The following is a 16,013-nucleotide window of genomic DNA, read 5'->3' as shown; positions in this document are numbered from 1 at the left end:
TGTAAGTTTGTTCTCTTAAGTTTGTGAGTCAAAGAGAGGCTTTGTTTTGACAGTATCCCTACTGTTCTGCTTTGTGGCAGCCCCTTCTGGGTGGGGTCTATCAGCAGTGCCAGATGAACCCCACCTTGTGGGGGCGTGTTTCCAGGGACCTGCACCGGCCAATCATATCACTCACAGTGGGAGGCTGCAGCTCAAGATAATACTGTTTGACCCTAAACATCATACAGGGCATGCCTTGTCCTGCTTTGCTAAGGAAGTTAAAGGTTGAGCTGGTGAGCCTGACCCTTAATAAGCCTTTGGAATTTCCCCACATACAAACAAGACCAGGATCTTTTTTTTAAATTGGGAACTAACTTGAGTTCACTTTAGAATCCCTTATTTGGTTCGCAAATCGGGCTGTTCAGCAGTGGTTCCAGCTTTACGAGTGAGTTGAATTCTTCCCTTGGAAAAACTGCTAGTTGGTGGTGGTCAACAGAAGTCTCGAGATACACGTGGGAGAGGAGAGTTCTTGTTGAGACTTACTCCAGGAGAAAAACCTCAAAGGAGCATCCTGAAAGCTGATTTTAGGATGGAGCTGCGAGGGCAAAGAAACGCTCTGCACACAAACAAATGCTGTCCCCTGACCAATCATTGCAGAAGGATTCTTCTGGCAAATACTGCAGCCTCTGCGGTGAGAATCTGGCTCCTGAGGGGGCAGCTTCTTCTCCTGCTGCTGTGCTCCGGTCTGCAGAGACCCACGGTGAGTTATAGTGGAGGAGGTGATCTCTTTATGATCAGGGCTCTGTTGGAGCATCCTCCTGGTGATAGCCTTTAAATGACCTTTAATTCCTTGGGATAGGGGCTTCCTAGTAGCTCAGACCGTAAAGAATCTGCCTGCAATGCAGGAGACCCAGGTTCGATCCCTGGGTCGGGAAGATCCCCTGGAGAAGGGAATGGCAACCCACTCCAGTATTCTTGCTGGAAAATCCCCTGGACAGAGAAGCCTGGTGGGCTACAGTCCATAGGTTCACAAAAAGTTGGACATGTAAAGCAACTTAGCATACACACATGCAAGCTAGAGACGTAGCATTATTTTTTGTTTTGGATTTTTTGGTGGTTTTTTTTTGGCTGTGCCAGGTGGCATGCAAGATCTTAGTTCCTTGACCAGGGTTTGAACCTGTGCCCCCTGCAGTGAAAATGTGGAGTCTTAAGCACTGAACCACCAGGGAAGTCTCAGCATTAATTTTTACTGTCCATAAAATTTCATAAAAGACTGCATCTATAGGACAAATAATGCAAAATAAACTAAGTCTTTCTGGCATTGGCTTCCCTGGTGGCTCAGACAGTAAAGAATCCCGCCAGCAATGCCAGAGACCTGGGTTTGATCCCTAGGTTGGGAAGACCCCCTGGAGAAGGGAATGGCTACATACTCCAGTATTCTTGCTTGGAGAATGCCATGGACAGAGGAGCCTGGTGAGCTACAGTCCATGGGGTTGCAAAGCGTCAGACACAACTGAACGACTGATACTTTCACTTTCACTATCTGACACTAGCCATCTCATATAGATCAACTCAAAAGAAGCACTATAAAGTTCTATATGACCTCATGTTAAGAGAAAACAGAATACCCATTTGATATCTAGTAATAGATTAAAGCTTTGGAGTGTATGAGGTTTGACAGAGGTATTTTTCTTTTGTTTTTGGCTTAGATATATTCTGTAGAACTATTTGTAAACCTGCTGTGAAGAGTCATTGGTTAAAATCATTTAAGCAGTCTTAAAATTTTGTTCCAGTTTACACAAACTAGTTGACTTCTTGCCATAAATAATATAGCAAAAATACCTAATGGTATGTTTTTTAGTTGCAGCTGCTGCACTGTTGACACTCACTGGATGAAATTTTATCTCTTAATATGTTCCTTATTAAGTACTGTTTATTAATAAAGCATCATTTCTTTGCCAAGAAGGAAACATTTTGGAATTCAGATAACTGAAAAATATGGCTTTCAGTTATGGGTGGATGATACTTGATGACTTGTCTTCAAATCTCTAACTCCTATTTATTTATTCATTTATTTTGAACGTGAAAAAGTGTTAGTAGTCGCTCAGTCATGTCTGAGTCTCTGTGACCTCAGGGACTATAGCCCACAAACCTCCTTTGCCCATGAAATTTCCCAGGCAAGAATACTGGAGTGGGCTGCCGTTTCCTTTTCCTCAGGATCTTCCTGATCCAGGGATTGAACCTGGGTCTCCCGAGTTGCAGGCAGACTCTTCACTATCTGAGCCATCAGGGAAGCCCAGGTATTTTGAAGTCACTAACTTTATTATGGCAAACTTAATATGCACTAGATATCAATAAGTAATATTCCTTTGGCTCCCTATAAGAGAATGCCTTTTTCCCACTCCTGGTTTCTATTAATAAGAGGAGGGACTTTCCAAGGAACCTTACTGACCTCTGTCCAGCTCTTTCCTCACTCTGCTCCCCTGGAAGTGGGCAGATTTACTTGACTGGTAGTGTCAGGAAGAATAACTGGGTATACTGCATTTGACTCTGCTCCTCTTCCTTCTGGGAGGTAGCCCCATGGCAAAAGGCATGAGTTATGTGTTCCTCCACGACAAGAATCCCACCTGGACAGGCTGCAGTCCAATACTGCCTGCACCTAAGGGGGCAAGTCAACTCATTCTGGGGTTTACCCTTAGCAAGCCCACCAGCCATCAGACCTAAAGATGGATGTTCCAACAGGTTCTTATTCAATAGCAAAAATTGTATGTTAGCCTTCATATTTCAAGTCCTGGGCAGAGGAGAGGGTTGTCATAGCCCCCGTACAGAGCTCAACATCACTCATCACTGAAGTCATTGTTTGTTGTTTTGGTTTGGTTTGGTTTTGCTTTTGTTTTGGCTGCAGTGAATGGCATGAGGGATCTTTGTTCCGTGACCAGGGATCCAAACTGTGCTTCCTGCAGTGAAGATGCAGAGTCTTAACCACTGGACCACCAGGGAAGTCCCAAAGACTTCTAATACAGCCTTTAAGTGTTCTTTAAGTGTAAAGAAATATTCCCTGTAACATCAGTGTGAGAATGTGAAGGGGTAGGAGAAGAAACAGAAAGTATAATTAAACTTTAAGATTATTTATTTTTTCTTCAAAATACTCACTGTGCAAAAAGACTTTGCAGTGATACAGAAGAGGCACTTTCTCTGTGGGGGATGAGGATGTTGGTGTTTTAGTAATATTTGTCAAACTAAATTCAATATCTAACATGAGTCACAGACACAGGAAAAGCTGGAGCAGTGTAATGACTATGAGTGAAACTTATTTCAGCAGATACTGATTTTGAGGAGACGACTTGGTCTTAAAGAGTATAGCAAATAAAGCAAATCAGCTACCACACTGCAAAATTTAAAAAAAAACCAAAAAACCAGAAACATCAGTTAAATAGAGTCAGAAGACCAGAAGGGGGAGCTCTTACTCCCAGGATGTGTGTGTGTTTGTGGGTGTGTTTATGCGCTTAGTCACTTAGTCCTGTCCAATTCTTTGCGACCCTTTGGACTGTAGCCCACCAGGCACCTCCATCTATGGGATTTCCCAGGCAAGAATACTGGAGTGGGTTGCCATTTCCTTTTCCGGGGTATCTTCCCCAGGATCAAAGCGGCATCTCCATTGTCTCCTGCATTGCAGATGGATTCTTTTGAGGAAGCCCTGCTCCCGGGATAGTAGAGCCCAACAGGAAGAAGAGAAGCATCTCTTCTTTCCTGGCAAAGTGAGTGTGAAAGTCATTCATTCGTGTCAGACTCTTGTGATCCCATGGACTTCTCCATGGAATTCTCCAGGCTAAAATACTTGAGTAGGTAGACTTTCCCTTCTTCAGGGGATCTTCCCAACCCAGGGATCGAACCCAGGTCTCCGCATTGCAGGCGGATTCTTTACCAACTGAGCCACAAGGGAAGCCCAAGAATACTGGAGTGGGTAGCCTATCCTTTCTCTAGGGGATCTTCCCAACCCAGGAATCAAACCAGGGTCTCCTGCATCGCAGGCGGATTCTTTAGCAAGTGAGCATCAGGGAAGCCCCTTTCCTGGTAAGGACTGGGCCAATGAAAAGCCATGAACTCTGTTTACTATATCCTCCCATCTTCCGTTTCTTCTCTAGGAAAGTGTTTTACTTCCCTTGCCCTGTGAGAACCTGTACATGTTGCACCATGGTTACAAACCCTGAATTGCAGCTCTTTGCTGACCCTGAATAAACCTATCTTTGCTGGCAAAATACCTGGCAGTCTATTTATTTCAGGTCAACAACACTCACCATCTGATTTGAAAAGTTATATTCAAGATTCTTCTTTCCTTATTGTTGTTCAGTCACTCAATCTTGTCCAGTTTTAACTGTTGCTTCTTAACCTGCATACAGGTTTCTCAGGAGGCAGGTAAGGTGGTCTGGTATTCCCATCTCTTTAAGAATTTTCCAGTTTGTTATGATCCACACAGACAAAGGCTTTAGCATAGTCAGTGAAGCAGATGTTTTTCTGGAATCTCTTGCTTTTCTATGATCCAGCAGATGTTGGCAATTTGATCTCTGATTCCTTTGCCTTTGCCAAATTCAGTTTGTACATCTGGAAGTTCTTGGTTCATGTACTGTTGAAACCTAGCCTGAAAGATTTTGAGAATTACCTTGCTAGCATGTGAAATTCTTTCCTTATAGATTGCAGTTAAAATCGACTTTGACTTGACACCAAATTCCTTTGATGATCAGTACCGAGGCTGCAGCCAACAAGTCATGGAGATGCTGCTTCAAGGGGATTATTTCATGGAAGAACTAGAATCCAGTAAGCATTACCGCAAGGTCTGGCACCAAACACACTTAAACTGGTTGAACCAAGAAAAACCTCTCCCCGGGAACATGACTGTTACACATGCTCTGGCTGTCTCGGTTTATTTATCGGACGACAGAGTTCACTTAGACTTCTCCAGAGCCATGGCCAGTGCTGCTGGGTCTCCGCAGCAGTATAAACATTCATTCCGTTTCAAATATCTACACTACTTCCTGACCTCAGCAATCCAGCTGCTGAGGAAAGAGATTGTCTCGAGGAAAGACTCTCTGTGTTACGAGGTGCAGCATGAGTTGAAGGGCGTTTACTTGCGAGCCCCCGTGGGTTCGATCGTTCGCTTTGGCCAATTCCTCTCCACCTCCCCAGCAAGAGAACAGGCACAGAGGTTTGGAAACCAAACTCTATTTACCATGTTGACCTGCCTGGGGGCACCAGTACAAGACTTCTCTCTCAAGAAGGAGGTCTTGGTCCCTCCCTATGAGCTGTTTAAAGTTGTCAATGTGAGCTACCATCCAAGAGGAAATTGGTTGCAATTGCTGTCAAATGGGACCCAAAGCACATACAACTGTCAGCTACTAAAAGGTATTGTTATTAATCGAAATTAATTCACTGTAACCAGGATCGGGATTTCCCTAGTGGCTCAGTTGGTAAGGAGAACACCTGCAATGCAGGAGACCCAGATTGGGAAGATCCCCTGAAGAGGGGCATGGCAACCCACTCCAGTATTCTTGCCTGGAAAATCCCCATGGACAGAGGAGCCTGTCGGGCTACAATCCATCGGGTTACAAAGAGTTGAACATGACTGAGCAACTAAACCACATACATTACTAGGATCACAGCCCACTATTTTTTTTTAATCTTGTCAAAAAAGTAATTTTAATTTTTTTTCTTTTTTAAAAAAGTTTTATTGGAATCTAGTTGATTTATTATGTTGTGTTAGTTTCAGGTGAACAGTAAAGTGAATCGGTTATACATACACATATATCTACTCTTTTTCAGATTCTTTTCCCATAAAGGTTATTACAGAGTACTAAGTAGAGTTCCCTGTGCTGAACAATAGGTCCTTATCAGTTACCGTTTTATATATAGTAATGTGTATGTGGGGGCTTCCCTAGTAGCTCAGTTGGTTAAGAATCCGCCTGCAGTATGAGAGACCTGGGTTCAATCCCTGGATTGGAAAGATCCCCTGGAGGAGGGCACGGCAACCCACTCCAGTATTTTTGCCTGGAGAATCCCTGTGGACAGAAGAGCCTGGCGGGCTACAGTCTGTAGCGTCGAAAAGAGTTGGACACACCTGATTCGACTCACACACACACTGTATATCAGATCAGATCAGTCGCTCAGTCGTGTCCGACTCTTTGTGACCCCATGAATTGCAGCGCACCAGGCCTCCCTGTCCATCACCAACTCCCGGAGTTCACTCACATTCACGTCCATCGAGTCAGTGATGCCATCCAGCCATCTCATCCTCTGTCGTCCCCTTCTCCTCTTGCCCCCAATCCCTCCCAACATCAGAGTCTTTTCCAATGAGTCAGCTCTTCACATGAGGTGGCCAAAGTACTGGAGTTTCAGCTTTAGCATCATTCCTTCCAAAGAAATCCCAGGGCTGATCTCCTTCAGAATGGACTGGTTGGATCTCCTTGCAGTCCAAGGGACTCTCAAGAGTCTTCTCCAACACTACAGTTCAAAAGCATCAATTCTTCGGCACTCAGCCTTCTCCACAGTCCAACTCTCACATCCATACATGACCACAGGAAAAACCATAGCCTTGACTAGACGAACCTTTGTTGGCAAAGTAATGTCTCTGCTTTTGAATATGCTAGTCAATCCAAATCTTCCAATTTATCTCTCCCCCAATTTCCCCCCTGGTAACCATAAATTTGTTTTCTGCATCACTATTCTTTTATAAAATTTATTTTTCGAGTGGGCTTGTGGGGGAAAGGCCAAAAATATGTATATTGGCTTTTAGTAAGGACAAGACAAAAAGTCATTTCAAGCAGAAAAAACATACTAAATTTCAGAGATTTCAAACAATCTGGTATCTTCAGGTAAATTTCAAGATTTTGGACAACCAGAGTGTAAGATGTAGGAAGAAGCCAGGAGTACAAAGAGAGTAGGAAATGGATTTGGGCTGGAGAGATCTGACAGGGCCAGTTTGTAAAAATTCTTGTATTTCATGCCAAGGATTTTCAAACTTCATGCCATAAGCAGTGAGAAATCATTAGAGTCTGTAAGAAGTGGAGTATCAATCAGATCAGTATTTTAGCAAGAGCCCTGATGCTGGGAAAGATTGAAGGCAGAAGGAGGAGAGGGAGATAGAGGATGAGATGGTTGGATGGCATCACCGACTCAATGGACATGAACTTGGGCAAACTCCGGGAGATGGGGAGGGACAGGGAGGCCTGGTGTGCTGCAGTCATGGGACTGCAAGGAGTCAGACACAACTTGGCAACTAAATAACAGAACAACTGATGATACCATGAAAAATGAACTGAAGTAAGAGTAATTAGTTACCACAATATAAACATGTGTTAAGCTCTTTTATAGAAACACATGTGACTGATTCCATTTTATCCTTGTATGTTGCCAGCCACAGTCATTTGATGGAGCAAACACAGTGAAAATTCTATAGCAAAGGCTGTCCCCTGTTTGATTAAGAAAGAGGAAGACCATCCTTATCCACATGTGTGTTCGTTTACAAAGTCAACTGTAACTCAGCTACAGTGTCTAACTTTGAAATATCCCCTACTCTTCCTCTACTCCATCATCATGGCTACTGTGAATAATTCAGCCCATCAGCATTTCTCAACATATTAAGGCTGCAGCATTGCAACCGTCTTCAAACTGGCATCCCCGCTGAGGTCAAGATCCTGCTCACTCTGGCCTATTTGTAAACACAGACCAAGGGAGAGGTGCTCTACCAGGACTCTCATCCACACCCTTCTCTCCTTGCCAGCAGGGAAGATACCAATAATGAATGGCATGTGTTTCTGCTCCACAGACCCAAGAGATTAATGTTTATAGAGAAGAATGAAAAACTAGGGTAGAATGTGAATAAAATAGTGATATTTTAAAATAAAATATCAAAAGCTCACTATTTTTGATAAGAATATATCATAAGATATTTTGATAAGAATATCCATAGCCAGGTTCCAGGATTTTCCAGAATTGCATCTGCCTGGAATACCGTGGCTTCGTTCTCATCATTTGAGATAGGTAGCTTTGCTACTGGGCTTCCCTAGTAGCTCCACTGGTAAAGAATCAGCCTGCAATGCAGGAGACCTGGGTTCAATCCCTGGGTTGGGGAGAACCCCTGGAGGAGGGCATGGCAACTCACTCCAGTATTTTTGCCTGGAGAATCCCAGAGAGAGGAACCTGGTGGGCTACAGTCCATGGGGTCACAAAGAGTCAAACATGACTGAGGGACTAAGTGCAGTTTTGCTACTATTCACCTATCTCTATAGGTTATACATAAAAAAAAAAAAAAAAAATTGCAAGACTCCAGAATATTTTCAGCTATTCACCGCAGTGTATTTTATTTTGTTCTTGTTTCTTGAGGTTCTTATTCCTTAGTGGAAAAGCGCTTTCTGAAATCTTTCCTGTGCTGTGTGCTCAGTCACACAGTCATGTCCAACTCTTCATGGGCTATAGCCCGCCAGGCTTCTCCGTCCATGAAATTCTTCAGGCAAGAATACTGGAGTGAGTTGCCTTTCCTTCTCCAGGAGACCTTCCCAACTTCAGGCTCGAACCTGTGTCCCTTGTGTCTCCTGCATTGGCAGGTGGCTTCTTTGCTGCTAGCACCACCTGGGAAGCCCAGAATTTCTTGTTGTTCTCTGTTCAGTCCCTAAGCAGTGTCTGACTCTTTGAAACCCTAAGGACAGCAGCATGCCAGGCTTCCCTGTCCTTCACTATCTCCAGGAGTTTGCTCAAACTCATGTCCATTGAGTTGGTGATGTCATCCAACCATCTCATCCTCTGTCACCCCCTTCTCCTCCTGCCTTATATCTTTCCAATGAGTTAGCCTTTTACATCAGGTGGCCAAAGTATTGGAACTTCAGTGAATATTCAGGGTTGATTTCCTTTAGGATTGACTGGTTTGATCTCTTTGCTGCCCAAGGGACTCTAAACAGTCTTCTCCAGCACCACAGTGTGAAAGCATCAATTCTCGGGCGTTCAGCCTAGCCATTCCCTTTTCCAAGGGATCTTCCCAACTCGGTGATCAAACCCAGATCTTCTGCATTGCAGGCAGATTCTTTACCATCTGAGCCACTAGGGAAGTACTCAAATTTCTGAAGTCATTTCTATTAACTGATAAGTGACACTCTGCTTATCCCAACATCCTGGAGCAGTATTAGATTGATGCAAACATGAACAGTGGGAGGAGGGAGAAGGTGTGTTTTTCTTATCTGGGAGTCCTTCACTGGGAAGAGGGAGGAAGGTCAGTGGACTCTCAAGCCCTGTTTTTCTAGATGGCTGTTGTCCAGATCACTACTGGCCAATCACCTGGATAATCACTAACCTCAGCCTGGGGAATTCACAATATCTAATTCCTCATGAAACTGGAATCCTTGCAGGACATTGTTTTCTATTCTTCCAATTTTTTCACCAGCAGAAGCCATAAACTAGTCTATATATTATTTGTATTTATTTATTCTTTTGGCTGTGCCCTGCGGCATGTGGGATCCTAGTTCCCCACCGAGGGACCAAACCCAGATCCCCTGCACTGGAAGCTCAGAGTCTTAACCACTGGACCACCAGAGAAGTCCCATTATTTTATATCCTAAAATGTCCCATTTGAGCCAGTGACTTACGTTTCTTTCCCAGTTCCCTCTTAATCTGCCAGATGCAATATGCAAAAAACAACATGAAGGCTTTTAAAATGGGTCAGCCTGGGACACTGCGTTTCTCCCAACGATGAGACAGTAGATTAAAGAGTAGAGCTTCCTCAGTCCTTCAAGGTATTTCAAAATTGCTTCCATTAACTTGTAACTGAAGTTCTCAGGTTCAAAGAGTTCCCAAGAATCTGTTGCCTTCAGAGAGTCACGAGGTCAAATTGGTAGCATACTACACTGAAGGAAGTAAATTTGCAAAAGAAAAATTGTTAAAAGACAGTATAAATGAACAGCTTTTCCCTCTAATTCTTCTCCCACCCCTCATGTGACCTACACTTGTTACCATAGAAACAGATGTCTTCATGCACATTAGAAGACTCAAAATACATTATGTTAGGTATTTGTCCTTAAATGTTGCTTCTTTCAGCAAAATAATCGGTGCCAAAAATCTGTAGACACACAAATACATGCTCTGTTCTGTATTATTGGATTCACAAAGAAGTGTGGTTTGTTAAAATCTTTCACATAATTAAAATTCTTAAGTATGCTTCTAGAAAAAATATAGTCAATTGCTTGCAGTCAGCGTGGGTTTACATGTTAATCTTGCCAGTTACTAGCAGTGAGAATACAGGCAAATGGCTTATTCTCTCTGTGCCTCATTTCCTTCATATGTAAGATAGGAATAATTAAAAATAAATAAATAAAACTTACCTTATAAGATTCTGGTAAAGAGAAAATGAATGAGTGCATGCAAAAGCTCTTAGAACCATTAGTTACTATTACCATTACCATGGCTTCCCTGTTAGCTCAGTTGGTAAAGAATTCGCCTGCAATGCAGGAGACCCAGGTTTGATTCCTGGGTCAGGAAGATCTGCTGGAGAGGGATAAGCTACCCACTCCAGTATTCTTGGGCTTCCCTTGTGGCTCAGCAGGTAAAGAATATGCTGCAATGTGGCAGACCTGAGTTTGATCCCTGGGTTGGGGAGATCCCCTGGAGAAGGAAAAGGCTACCCACTCCAGTATTCTGGTCTGGAGTCATACAACTAAGTGACTTTCATCTTTATTTTATTAACTTACTGCTTCCTATTTTCTTTTACTCTGGGCTTCAATTATCCCAAAGTAGTTTACCCAATTTGTGACATCATGCTTTTCTTGAAGTACGGTGTCCATCTGAAATGAATGGATGGAAGAATAAGTAATGGAATGAATCTGGGAGATGGACCACAAAGCATGATGGGAAGAACAGATGATGGAGCCAGTGAAAGCTGGGCATTTGTTAATGGCTCTGTGCCAGGGTGCTACGTCACCTCAGTCGTGTCTGACTCTTTGCAACCCTATAGACTGCAGCTCACCAGGCTCCTCTGTCCTTGGAATTCTCCAGGCAAGAATACTGGAGAGAGTTGCCATGCCTTCCTCCAGGGGATCTTCCTGACCCAGGGATGTAAAAAACTCATTTTATAGATGAGAAAACTGAGTCCCAATGAAAGTAACAAAAATGATCAAAGTCAAGCATCTAAGGGTAAAGCTTCAATACCAAAGCTTTGTTGTTGTTTTTCAGTCGCCTAGTCATGTCTGACTCTGCAACCCCATGGACAGTAGCATGCCAGGCCTCCCTGTCCCTCACTATCTACCAGAGTTTGCCCAAGTTCATGTTCATTGCACTGATGATGCCATCCAGCCATCTCATCCTCTGACGCCCTCTTCTCCTTCTGCCCTTGATCTTTTCCAGCATCAGGGACTTTTCCAATGAGTTGTCAGTCATCTGCTCTCATCAGATGACCAAAACACTAGAGCTTCAGGGTCAGCATTAGTCCTTCCAGTGAATATTCAGGGTTCATCTCCCTGAAGATTAACTGGTTTGATCTCCTTGCTCTCCAAGGGACTTTCAGTAGTCTTCTCCATCACCACAGTTCAAAAGCATAAATTCTTTGGCATTCTGCCTTCTTTATGGTCCAGCTCTCACAACAGTACATGACCACTGGGAAGACCATAGATAGCCTTGACTATACAGACCTTTGCCAGCAGAATAATGTCTCTGCTTTTCAACACACTGTCTAGGTTTTTCATCGCTTTCCTGCCAAGAAGCAACCATCTCCTGATTTCATGGCTGCAGTCACCATCCACAGTGATTTTGGAGCTCAAGAAGAAGAAATCTGTCACTACTTCCACTTTTTCCTCTTCTATTTGCCATACATTAATGGGACAAGATGCCATGATCTTAGGGTTTTTTTTAATATTTAGTCTTAAGCCGGCTCTTTCACTCTCCCCCTTCACCCTCATCAAGAGGCTCTTTGATTACCAAAGCTAATCAGCACCAAATCATGATCTTTCACTGTTATATTGTTTTCTTGTGGATCAATATTTTCTGAAAACTCTTCAGTAGAATCTTAGTCCATGAAAAAATGAGAAAGGTGAGAAAGGGTGGGGTTAGAGGTCCCTGTGATCTCTAGTCTCAGTGAAGAGAAAACAAAACAGAAAACACATAAGAATCATTCTAATGACCTGCTAAAGTGATATTAATGGCTCCTAGTCCCTTTGAGAATTCAGATAGTACAATACAATTTTAATATAAACTTTGACAAAAGCTTAGAAATATGCTTTCATTCTTAATTTGTTTATCTAAGAAAGTTAGGGTTTTGAAATTTACTGTAAGTATATGTAGAATTCCAAATAGAAATGCCTAGAAACTCTAGGGATCTTATATGTTACATGAAAGTGGTGGAAAAATATTTCTCCATTGTCTGGTCATCCTATCAAACAATATGGTCAAATACTGAGGCAATCACAGAGTTGAATGGCTTTCTATCTCAATATCTTTTCTACACTAATAATCAGTAAAGACTGGTTGAACAGGAGATTCCATTCTTTCTTTAGAGCATATTTTAAAGGTTTCCATCCTCCGTCTCATCCAATATTTTCATCCCATTGTAGTCCCAATTAGTATAATAAATATCACTTTCATCAGCCACACCTTACCATCTGCTAACCTCTCCCGTGAAGTGTGTGTCCATGTATGCTATACACACACACACACACACACACACACACACCTCAAGCAGGATTGTACGAATACTTTTTGCTTACCCTGTAATTAAAAAAAAAAAATGACTGGACATACAATATATGTAGAGACCATACAGTGGTTAAAAATACAGAGTTGAGAGTCTGCCTTGTGGTGCAAAGGATACCAGCTTGACCCCTGGTCCGGGAAGACCCCACAGGCAGCCAAGCAACTAAGCCCGTGCACAACTACTGCAGTACCTGTGCTCTAGAGCCAGTGCTCCACAAGAGAAGACCCTGCAATCAGAAGTTTGCCCACCACAATGAGGAATAGCTCCTGCTTGCTGCAATCAGAGAAAGCCCGGATGCAGCAATGAAGACCCAGCACAGCCATAAATAACTACATAAATAAAAGTTTTTAAATATATAGCTCAAACCTGACTGCCTAAATTTGATGGCTGCCTCCACTGCATACTAGATGCATGACATTTGACAAGTTTCTTCACATCTCTGTCACAGCTTTATCAAATAAAAAATGAGGATAATGAGGATAAATACCTCATAGTTTTGTTGTGTGGATTAAATGAGTTAATTTACAGCAAGTGCTTAAAAAGATTCCAGAACAGAATAAGTCTTTAAACAATGTTAGCTTTCATAATGGTGATGAAGATAAGGATAATGGCAATGGTGATAATTCTGCTGACGATGATAATAAAGACGTAAAATCGGGAGATCTCTACCATCAACTTTTATCATCAACCCTGAGGTACACCTTTTATCCTCTTGGGACCTAATTTATGGTCTACAAAATAAGTGACTTGTGTTGTCATTTAAAAATCTAAGAGAGAATACATTTTTTAAAAGTAGCTAGCTTCAGTCCTTCCCTGGTGGTTCAGTGGTTACGACACTGCTCTTCCAGTGCAGGGGATGCAAGTCTGATCCTTCATCAGGGAGCTAAGATCCTACATGCCACATGATGTGGCCAGAAAAAAAAATAAAAGTAATCTTATTAAAAAAGACTACACACCTTTAAAAAACAGTAGTTTCAAATTTTTTTGTTACAAATTTTCTAAGTTTAAGACGCGAACCAAAGGAGAAATGAAGTAGATTTTTTAGGAAAAACAAAACAAAACAAAAACTCTGTTACCTAAAACATCGCTAATTCTTTTTCTGTTTGTTTTCACAGCTTCCAGCAGAAAGTGCATCCCTACTCCTCTGGTTGTTGCTTCTCTCTCCTTTTTGACCAGTGTCATCATCTTTTCCAAAAGTGGAGCATAAAGGAAGCTTGCGGTTTTGCCTCTCCTGTCCTGTTTTGCTTTATTCCCGTAAAAGCACCCTGAATACCCATAGAGAATCAATCTGCCGAGCTATCAACTGATATAGAACTGGCTCAGTCCACTGCCTATGAGTAGGCCTGTAAGTATATTTCTTCTCCATGGATACAAGGAGTCATGTTGGATAGAAGATGACTCATTTGGAGCCTGTGAGATACAATTAGTGTACTTTATTGGAATTTGGGCTGGGAATGGGGTAGTGGCCTTTTTATTTCAGTGGAGATTACTGAAAGCAGAATATGAACCTAGAGCCCCTAGCAGCTCTCTTGCAAACGAAAAGAGAGTCTACCTTCCAAGCTAACACCATGAAAGAGGAGCGGCAGAATGAAAAGAAAGTGAATCCTGATGACAGTCCATGTGCACCTAGATCCAACTGTCTGAAACTGGATACCCTGAGTTTTTCATCACATAAATCAATAAATTATATTTCTGCCTTAATAATTTAAGTTAAACTTTCTATCTCAGTTGAAGGAATTTTATGATAAATACAAAGACTTTCCCTAATTTTTTATTTAGCAATACTAAATATTAGGAACACATCAGAAATACTTGAGCTCCTCTGTCCACGGAATTCTCCAGGTAAAAATACTGGAGTGGGTTGCCATTCTCTTCTCCAGGGGATCTTGCCAACCCAGGGATTGAATCTGGGTCTCCTGCATTGTAGGCAGATTCTTTACTGTTTGAGCCACCAGGAAAGCCCAAATATTAGGAAAACATCAGAGATACCTAAGTTAGCAAAGGACAAATTCTTCATTAAAGAATTTGATGAGCCCCAAGGACATACTAAATGTGTGAATTTTCTTTAAAGATTTTTTTCCCCCGCTCTCAAGCAATTTTATTATTTTTTAGAGAATTTTATCAGCATTCAAGACCAAACTAGTGTAGTCTTGTTATCAACCAGGGTTCTTGGCCGTCCCTAATCAACAGAAATTGTCTAGAGACCAGACAAGAAATTCAGGCAAGGCTTTATTGTGCTTCCCTGGTGGCTCAGACGGTAAAGTGTCTGACAGGGGAGCCTGGTGGGCTGTAGTCTATGGGGTCGCACAGAGTCAGACACGACTGAAGCGATTTAGCAACAGCAGCAGCAGCAGCAATGCAGGAAACCCGGATTTGATCCCTGGGTCACGAAGATCCCTTGAAGAAGGAAATGGCAATCCACTCCAGTACTCTTGCCTAGAAAATTCCAAGGACAGAGGAGCCTGGTGGGCTACAGTCCATGGGGTCACAAAGAGTCAGACAGGCCCTCACTTTCACTTTATTGGGACCCAGGCTGCAGCAGGAGGAAAGTGAAAGAAAGTGAAGTTGCTCAGTTGTGTCCGACTCTTTGCGACCCGTTGGACTGTAGCCCACCAGGCTCCTCAGTCCATGGGATTCTCCAGGCCAGGGAGTGGGTTGCCATTTCCTTCTCCTGGGATCTTCCTCACCGAGGGATCGAACCTGGGCCTGGGTCTCCCGCATTGCAGGCAGACGCTTTAACCTCTGAACCACCCGGGGAAGCAGCAGAAGGAACCTGGGAGCAAACAACAGGCTCCCTTGCTTGCTTGCTCCCTGAGGGAAGGGAAGGGCAAGCCTGTTTCTTGTGTGTGGTGAGGGTAGGGGTGTGTCCACCCGTCAGGCCAGAGGTGTGGCTTAGGTGTTTTGTCCACTCCGTAGGTGGTGGTGTGTGCAGGGGGCTTGTGCTGTACCGTTTTTGCTGAGGGCTCTTCAGATGTGGCAGTTGGGTTTTTGGTCTCTCTGTATCTTTTGGGTCCAGAATTTATACCACCTACACATGCACACAGTTATTTGTAGTCCCATACAGTTTCTTTGCATTTTGTTGCTCGAAGAGAGGTGTGTCCAGGTCCAAGTACTGCAGGACTGTAGCAAAGGATCTCAGGTCCCAGCCTGTCTCAGTCTCAGATGGGAGAAAACACAGAAACCCAAGAAATAAAAGGGAAAGTTAATGAAAGATGGCAGTGGAATCGTACTCACTGCCTGTAATGGGGTGTTGCACACACATTTCTTCTAAACTATTACAAAAGTTAGAATTTAAACTCATATGTTAATTTAC

General features: G+C 42.9%; 2 protein-coding genes across 3 annotated transcripts in view; both read left to right on the top strand.

Annotated features, from left to right (window-relative positions):
* Positions 1 to 237: 237 nt before the first annotated feature.
* Positions 238 to 14,404, top strand: ART4 (ADP-ribosyltransferase 4 (Dombrock blood group)). Of its 2 annotated transcripts, none has more exons than XM_027541410.1 (3): positions 238 to 739; positions 4,671 to 5,379; positions 13,816 to 14,404. In XM_027541410.1, the coding sequence occupies exons 1-3, from the start codon at positions 569 to 571 to the stop codon at positions 13,905 to 13,907; spliced, it is 972 nt and encodes a 323-aa protein (XP_027397211.1). In that variant the 5' UTR covers positions 238 to 568; the 3' UTR covers positions 13,908 to 14,404. The 2 variants fall into 2 exon arrangements, with proteins under 2 accessions (XP_027397211.1, XP_027397212.1); XM_027541411.1 differs by lacking the exon at positions 13,816 to 14,404 and adding an exon at positions 7,388 to 8,450.
* SMCO3 (single-pass membrane protein with coiled-coil domains 3) overlaps positions 13,960 to 16,013 on the top strand; it is an 18,258-nt gene continuing 16,204 nt past the window's right edge. Inside the window, exon 1 of the mRNA XM_027541414.1 lies at positions 13,960 to 14,045. The gene's annotated coding sequence lies outside the window, so the exon portion shown is untranslated. The remainder of the gene's footprint in view (positions 14,046 to 16,013) is intronic.

This window comes from Bos indicus x Bos taurus, chromosome 5, assembly GCF_003369695.1.
Source record: "Bos indicus x Bos taurus breed Angus x Brahman F1 hybrid chromosome 5, Bos_hybrid_MaternalHap_v2.0, whole genome shotgun sequence".
Lineage (NCBI taxonomy): Eukaryota > Metazoa > Chordata > Mammalia > Artiodactyla > Bovidae > Bos > Bos indicus x Bos taurus.
The sequence above is the reverse complement of the archived record's forward strand: the minus strand, read 5'-3'. Positions and strand labels throughout refer to the sequence as shown.